General features: G+C 34.9%; 1 protein-coding gene across 4 annotated transcripts in view; it reads right to left on the bottom strand.

The window, feature by feature from the left end:
- Positions 1-8,467, bottom strand: part of PUM2 (pumilio RNA-binding family member 2) — a 55,997-nt gene that overhangs the window by 33,644 nt on the left and 13,886 nt on the right. For all 4 annotated transcript variants that reach the window (XM_005874940.2, XM_005874937.2, XM_014546692.1 and 1 more), the window contains 5 exons: positions 6,917-7,187; positions 6,580-6,673; positions 5,182-5,307; positions 1,994-2,136; positions 290-419 (listed from right to left, as the gene is read on the bottom strand). In XM_005874940.2, the coding sequence (XP_005875002.1) occupies positions 290-419; positions 1,994-2,136; positions 5,182-5,307; positions 6,580-6,673; positions 6,917-7,187 (764 nt within the window). The remainder of the gene's footprint in view (positions 1-289; positions 420-1,993; positions 2,137-5,181; positions 5,308-6,579; positions 6,674-6,916; positions 7,188-8,467) is intronic.

Below are 8,467 nucleotides of genomic sequence, written 5' to 3'. Positions count from 1 at the left end.
AGAATTCTAATACATATTTCCCATCCCTGTCATTAAGTCTCATAAATAGTATTAATTTCAACTCTTGGCATCTGAATTGTAAATAATTTATTGCAAAGTAGGCAAGATTTTTCACTCTTCGGTGTGACAGTCTACATTTAATATTCTAAATCTATTCAAATAGCCGGTTGCAGGCTCGATCTCTGCTGGGGGGTATAGAGGAGGCAGCCAACAGATATTTTTCTCTCTCTCTAAAAATCAATTACAAAATAATATCTATTCAAATTTCTACAATTAACCAACTATATACCTGGCATGCCAGTAGCAAGACCCTGACCAAAAGCCAAAGTTGGATTTGTTGCTGCAAGTGACTCTGCTTGTTGCCCTTGCTGGCCCTGATTGGGAGTAAGAGGGCGCTGACCTGTTCCAGCACGAAGAACCTACAAAGGACAAATGATTTCCTTAAAAACGAAATTATAAAGTAACAGATATATAAATTTATCTTGAACAATTTTGTATATATCACAAATAGCCTTTGAATATTCTTTGAACATATTTATATGCAATGAAATGTCGATTTAGCATGAAATAATCCAAAATACTTAACATCAAAAACACAATCACTGACTCTTGACAACTAGAACAATCTATTTATTAAGCAACATGGAGGTTCTAGGTCTTTCAGAAAAATTATTTCTAGTATTTATGCTCTGACAAAATCTTAGATGAAGTTAAGTTTAATTTATGTTTTATTAGTCTTTAAGGCTGAACACTGAAACACAGGAGGCTTAAGGAAATAAAGTATCATTATTCATTTAGTCTGTTATGTAGTTGAGTGAAAACTTCTAATTGAACCAAGTTTTTAGAATTCAGAAGCTGCTTTTTAGGGTAAAACCTTGGGGTGAACAAAAGAACACAAGGTTACATCAAAACAAAGCAAACTCTTAGGGCTGGTCAAATTTTACTACTTTGCAATATGTAGTTGTTTTAGTGATTAAACACAAGCACAATACACATTAAATTCATAAAGTATTTAAGGAATTCAGGATAAGGGGGATTCATTCATTGTAAGACCATCCTATAAGTAAGTATCACACATGGGTGCATTATTCAGGTAGTTTGCCTAAAAAAGAAAAAATTTAGATTAAAAGTAATTTTTATATGATGTTTTTGTATCTATAAGGATTGAGCCAAAAAACAGCTTCGATAGAACATCAATATATAGTATATTAAACTATATTAAAGAAAATTTAGAATAAAATTTAACTGGCAAGTAAATAACACTATACTTGTCATTAAACTGTTTCTTTGCTAAAAATATGTTGAATTTGACAACCAGGTATCTGGAATTTATCAATAGTTTTACATGTACCAAAATAGTTCTAGGAAAATGCTTGAAATTAAAAAAAAAATCTTTGTGATAAACATTTTGTTGAAGAAGGTAAATCTAACCTTTAGTGAAAATATTTCATCTTTTCGTGCTTAAAAATATGAAGTACCCAGTAATCTTCTTTTTCTGGTCAGAACTATATTAAGTTAATACTTAAAATAGTAATTTAAATATCCAGAAGAAAACTGAAAAAAATTGAAGTGACAATTATTTTGATAGGAACATTATTAGCACACTTTAGGAACTGAAAAGAAAAATTTAATATTGCTAGAGGTTTCAACAGAAATGTAAAACTGAAATACAAGCAAATCTTTAAATTCATAGACCACGGATTAGAAAAAAATCATGTAATCGAGACTTGTGCACTAACTACACAAGTATGGACAAAAGTAGATTTACAGTTGTTTGTATGGAAAAAGACATGCAGGTTATGATTATTAAAATAGCTTTATTAACTATTTAAAAGAATGTCACAATGGCGCAGTAAACCTACTTCTGGCAATCAGATATATGCATCTCACATACTGAAGAAAATAAAGAGAAAAGACACACATCTTGAACACAAAGAGCTCATACAATTTCAGAGACGCTTCAGATATTAACAGAATGAAGGCAGGCCTATACCTGTTGCTGTCCAGGCTGAGCTTGAGATGCAGCTTGCTGATTTGCTGTGTTGTTTGCCGCAGCTGCAGCTTGTTGCTGAAATAAATTGGCTGGATACACCCCCCATGGAACACCATAATACTGAGGTGGAACCACTGCCGGACCTAAACTTCACATCCCCCACACACACACAAAAAGAAAAAAAAGGGGGGGGGGGGGTTACTACATTTTATAGATAAATGAGGTCAGTCACCGCTAGATCATAAAAGGGGATAGTACATAAGACTTAGAGAAGATGTCCTTATAATCCTGTATCCACTTACACCTACTATACCCTTTTACTTTTGCTTATTCTATTAGGGAGAAAGTCTCATTGAAACATTAATTATTAAGAGAGAGAGTGAATATTCAAGAGCAACAGCAGTGGCCTTAATGGAGAAACGTGAAGCTAAACTTAAGAGGACCAATGAATTAACAGGACAGTTAACTATCCAAAATTCACTAAATGCCAGTTTATGGGTTTGATATTGACAAACAAGTTAATTAGAAAACATTATTCACCAAAGAATTGTAAGATCCTCTATCCTCAATTCATTACTTCTCTTAAAAATATTTTCTGACTATTGAAAAGAATTAGGAAAATAAACTAGACATTCATCTTCTGATTTGCAATCTATAATATAAAACTAAGGAACATTCTGGTACCAAGCTTGCCACAACTATATTTGAATCGCAAACCTTGAATTTTAAAGTATTTTTCATATTTAAAGTAGACTTAGTCACAATTCTCACAAGGCAACTAAAAATCACACAAAAACATCAGTGTTTATGTGGTTAGGAAAATGGGACTAGTGAGTCAAGGCAAGAAAAAACTAGTTAATATGAGTACAGAGGAACACAAACATAAGAAAGCAAACTAGGAAAAATAGAATTACTCTCTTTTACTTAATTCAAGACAATGTTTGATCCCTAGAAAGTAAATAGCATCATGTACAATAAGCCCATCATTAAACTAATAAGCAAGGTGTCATGATTCCTAAGAAACATGTCCTAATATTCCACTGATATGAAATTTAGTGTATCTAATTTGTAGATTTTTAAGAGTCAGACAACTACCAAGAACCTCTCTGTTCAAAACAGTACCCAGAAGCCATTAACAGCTATTAATAGCTGGTGGCTATTTAATAATTAAAAGTTGGATAGCCTAAATTGAGATGTGTTGTAAGTATACATATACATGGATTCTGAAGAGCTAGCATGAAAAAAGGGGAAAATATCTATTAATAATTTAAAAAATATTGATTACGTATTGAAATTATTTTAGATATGTTGGACTAAATCAAACATATCATTGAAATTAATTTCATCTTTTTTATTTCTATAAAGTGGCTACAAGAAAAATTTTAATTACATTATCTGGCTCACACTATATTTCTGCTGGATAGCACTGGTCTTAGAAAGCCGAAGTCCAGAATGCCTACCATATGCATCTCAAAACTAATGACCTCTTAAAGTTGCTTCTTTCAGTTCCATAGATTAATGATTTCTGTATGAATGATATACCAGCACTTTACACACTAACATCCAATTAAATGGCACCAAAAAAACTCACATGCTTATGGAATCACATGCAGATATAGACCAAAAACTACTGAATGTGATAGATCAGTTTCAGTCAGCAAACTAAGATATTAAACAATATGAAATTAACATTTTTTTCCACTTCTTAAACTCTTGAATAAAAAAAAAAAAAAGTCCCCAAACTCCTCGGCAAAGACTGTTCTCATTCCAGTGAACACACTTCTGTGGCTGACATCACCCTGTGCCTTCCTTGATAACCAACATAAACCATGCTTAACACATTGCGTACCGCATAGAAATCTCTAAGACATACGCCAGGGACCGCACGTTTTTGGGCAAACTGCACGTTATTTAAATCATCATAATGCACTTTAGGTGTTGTTTTTCAATAATTATAACATTTTTACTTACAACAATTAAAGTAGTTCCTAGTACTTTTTTAACGTATGGTACTGCGTAAAACATTTTCCTCTATGAAGAGGGACCAAACAAAATTTCCTCTATGAAGAGGATTCGCTCCTTTTTCCATGGGCGTGAAAAACGAGAACACTCGTGAGCGGTCCTTAACAGATGGCGCGCGAAACACGAGAAAACTCCTGAGCGGTACGAAGTGTGTTAAGACAAATTCATTTCTGTCTTTGTAATCAAGTCAACCTAAAACACGCCCCACCCCACCCCCCAACCCGGCCAAAAACTCCTATAGATCAGCAAATTACTTTGCTGAGTGAGACTGTGCCTGACAAGCACCCAACTCTTCCTTACTTAAATGAGCAATAAATACAGCTTCAGTTTCTAAAAAAAATCCCCCCAGTTTTATTGTGATATAATTGACATGTAACACTATATAGTTTTGGTGTTTATTTCAGTTGAGTGGTGGTTTCAAGGTTTGACAGTTTTTAAGAAGTTCTTTGTAACTCCACCCCATCTTTTGTCCCTCAGCTTACTTGCAAATTTCAATATTGCTAAATAAACTTTACTTTTACATACTCATATTCAAGAATGCAGAAGCACTTTAACATATACTTTCCCTGACGTGGGTATTTACAACACTAACCCAGTTTATTTTTTGAGAAGTAACTTTAATTTACATGGTCTCTGTGGGTAATGAATGGGATTAGCCACAAGAATGAAGATTTGTTTGGCAATGTAAGATTTCTGAAACTAAAAAACTAAAAGGTAAACCAATTATGTATAGGAGGAAAGTTATCAGGCTTATGTTTCTTCTGTAGCATTACAGTTAAAAAATAAATTCTGGCCCTAGCTGGTTTGGCTCACTCGATAGAGCATCGGCCTGCGGAGTGAAAGGTCCCGGGTTTGATTCTGGTCAAGGGCACATGCCTGGGTTGTGGGCTCGATCCCCAGTGGGGGGCGTGCAGGAGGCAGCCGATCGATGATTCTCTCTCCCCACTGATGTTTCTATCTCTTTCTCTCTATCCCTTCCTCTCTGAAATCAATAAAAATATATAAATATATAAACAAATAAATAAATTCTGGAAACTTCAGCTCATTCTGTATAAATGTTTCAGTTGTTCCTAGGAACTTCAAATTGCCCAAATAGACCACAATAAAGCTTATACCAAGATTAAAACTAAATCCATAATAAGCAACAAGGATGAACAATAAGTTACCTGCTAATGTTGCTGCTGCAGCCAATCCTGCTGCGGTATATGGATCAGTCCCTGCAGGAGGAGCACTAATAATATATGGATTTGGCACAAATGCAGCTGGAGCAAGGCCTGCTGAGAATACACCAGCTGTATTTAAAAGGGGGAGAAATAATGAATGAAAATGTAAAGTATGATTTTCGTCATTAATTAAAAACATTTCTACTCTGAATTTGGGATGGAGAAGGAGAATGTACTTAAATTCTTGGGCATTTAACAATATATTAAAAGGTTCTTCATTTCTGAAACAGAGATTCTGATGGTCAGAGTTTTCACTTTTCCAACCAGGAAATAAATCAGTTAGTCAAAATCAAATAGGCATAAAAATGGTTACATGTGATAAAATGACATAAAACTATACATGCACATTTATTATGTCGTATTCCTGGTTTTGGTACTATACTATAATTATGTAAAGTGTAGCTGGGGAACCTTTAAAAAACCCAACACAAACAACACATACTTGAACTCTAGTAGTAACAAATGTGTCATTTTAATAATTCACATTAAAGACTAAAGGTTGCTCAGCTGGCGTGGCTCAGTGGTTGAGTATTGACCTATGAACCAGGAGGTCACAGTCCCTAACATGAAGGTCAGGGCATATGCCCGGGTTGTGAGCTCAGTCCCCAGTGTGGGGCATGCAGGAGGCAGCCAATCAATAATTCTCTCTCATCACTGATGTTTCTGTCCCCCCCCCCCCCTTTTCTCTCTGGGGGAAAAAAAAGACTAAAAGTCCCAAAACCTTAATGAAGGAATAAAATATTTTTAAATTTTTTCTTAGGATTCCTATTTTTAAACCGCTTTAAAAAGAAACATTCTGTTCTAGCCAGTTTGGCTCAGTGGCTAGAGCGTCAGCCTGCAAACTCAAGGGTCCCGGGTTCGACTTTAGTCAAGGGCATATACCCAGGTTATAGACTCGAGCCCCAGTGTGGGGTGTGAAGGAAGCAGCCAATCAATGATTCTCTCTCATCATTGATGTTTCTCTCTCTCCCTCTTCTTTCCTCTCTGAAATCAATAAAAAATATTTTTACAAAAAAATAAACATTCTGATTTGATAATGGATACAAATAATTTCACTGGAATTTCCAAGTGTTTGACTCTCTCAACTGCACATTGTGAAATAAAATTATTTGCTGACATCTTTCACTGAATTAGATTTTTCTATAACCAAGGATACACATAATAATCAGAAACAGTTCTTCCCTAGTAAATCTTTACTCCTGCCATGTAATCTATTAATCTTTGATGATCTCAATGAGATGTTTAAAAGAGTAATGAAATAACACTCAGTAAAAGGAAAAACATCTAAATGCTTTAACACAGGATTGAGTCTAATCAAAATGGTAACTTATAAAAACTCACCTATATGTGGCTGCTGAGCTGCGGCTAATGCATATTGCTGCTGTTGAGCTGCAGTTAACTGCTGAACTGCTAATGCATTAGTCCTTTGAAAGAGCTATTAGGGGAAATATTTAATACAAAAATTAGTCTCAAAGCATTACATTTCTATTTAGAAAACTGTGAATAGAATATTTTACACACTTAGTTAAAAAACTTTCTCAACTACAAAAACATTTATTCAATAAAACATGAAGTGTTCCATAGCACCCCTATTATTCATGTTAATGCCTCTTAGCACTTCAGGCTACACACCAGTACATAGTTAAGAGGAGCCTCTTTAAAGGAGGGGCATGCTTACCTGCTGCTGGGAATTGTAGTCAAAAAGGCCTACAGTAGCTCCTGAAGAGTCCATTGGTACCTGATTACCAGGATAGTCAAACTGTAAAGAATCCAGACCAACTTGTTCCATGGCATCCAGATTCTGAGTTTCAGGATTTGAAAATTCTTCAACAAGTGGTTTATTAGTTGTAGGATTAGGAAGAGGGCCCAATCCTTCTGGGGAATTAGTATTGGGGCCCAGGCGCTCAACTACTTCAGTTGGAGAGGCTTGACGACTTCCAGGAGTACGACTATAAAAGAAAACAGAAAGGCATTATGAGTAAAAGTAACAACTCAAAAATTGAAATGGGAAAGCAGGAAAATCATAAAAAACACATAGTTGTAAAGTAGAGGACAAATTAGGCATCCCAGGTCACCAACCATTTTACTTTAAAGTTATTATTTGTCTGTCTAAACTAAATTCTTCTGAAGAACAGACATGGTTTTAGCTATAAAAATTATTAATGAATGTTCTTTCCAATTTAAATAGCATAAAGATATAACTCAATTTTATAGATAAGAAAACTGGCCAATACCACAATTTAGGCTTAGACTACCTAAATTTTTTTTCTCAAATCATAGACAAAATGAATGGTAGGTATATGAAGAGCCAACTATAAGTGGCAAATATGGGAAAGCTCAAAACCAAAACACCTACCATACTCCTGGCCTGTCTACTAGCAGCACAGAATTTTGTTGTAATATTCTGCTAAATATTTCAGAAAAAAACTGGCTAAAGGGATCACTATTGCCTTCAAGACTTAAGGGTGTAAATGTAGACTACAACAGAAAAAGGCAGTTGAACTAAGACAAATGGCGGACTCCTGACTCTGAATATGATTTAAAGCAAATCATTTCATCCTTCCAGGCCTCAGTTTCTTTACTGAAGAAACTAGAGATGACCTGTGGTTCCAAGTAAGAGAAGCAAACCAAAAACTATTTGTAAACCTCCCCCCGTCCCCACCCCATGACAGCTCCCCAATTTGGCATAATCTTTATAACACCAAATTGCTCCAGTTTAATTAAGTCATCAGAAAGAAATGAAAATGTGTAACACTGGTCAAAACTGTTTTTGTACTGACTAGCCTCCTTAACTTTCCCCAAGAAATTAATTAACACTGGACTAAATTTTAAGCAATGACTTTTTTTTATTTTTATTTTTTTTTAAAATATATTTTATTGATTTTTCACAGAGAGGAAGAGAGAGGGATAGAGAGTTAGAAACATAGATGAGAGAGAAACATCGATCAGCTGCCTCTTGCACACCTCCTACTGGGGATGTGCCCGCAACCAAGGTACATGCCCTTGGCCGGAATCGAACCTGGGACCTTTCAGTCCGCAGGCCGACGCTCTATCCACTGAGCCAAAACAGTCAGGGCAGCAATGACTTTTTATAAAATCAACATCTCTCATCGTCTAAACTTTCTTTTTACTTCTAGACATAATGAATCCTCATTTATAGTCTGTTTTTTTTTCTACAATAATATATTTTTAAAATTTATCTTTATTGTTGAAAGTATTACAGATTTCC

This window comes from Myotis brandtii, unplaced genomic scaffold (assembly GCF_000412655.1).
Source record: "Myotis brandtii unplaced genomic scaffold, ASM41265v1 scaffold454, whole genome shotgun sequence".
In the NCBI taxonomy this organism is placed as follows: domain Eukaryota; kingdom Metazoa; phylum Chordata; class Mammalia; order Chiroptera; family Vespertilionidae; genus Myotis; species Myotis brandtii.
Note: the sequence above shows the minus strand (reverse complement) of the source record. Positions and strands in the feature narration are given on the sequence as shown.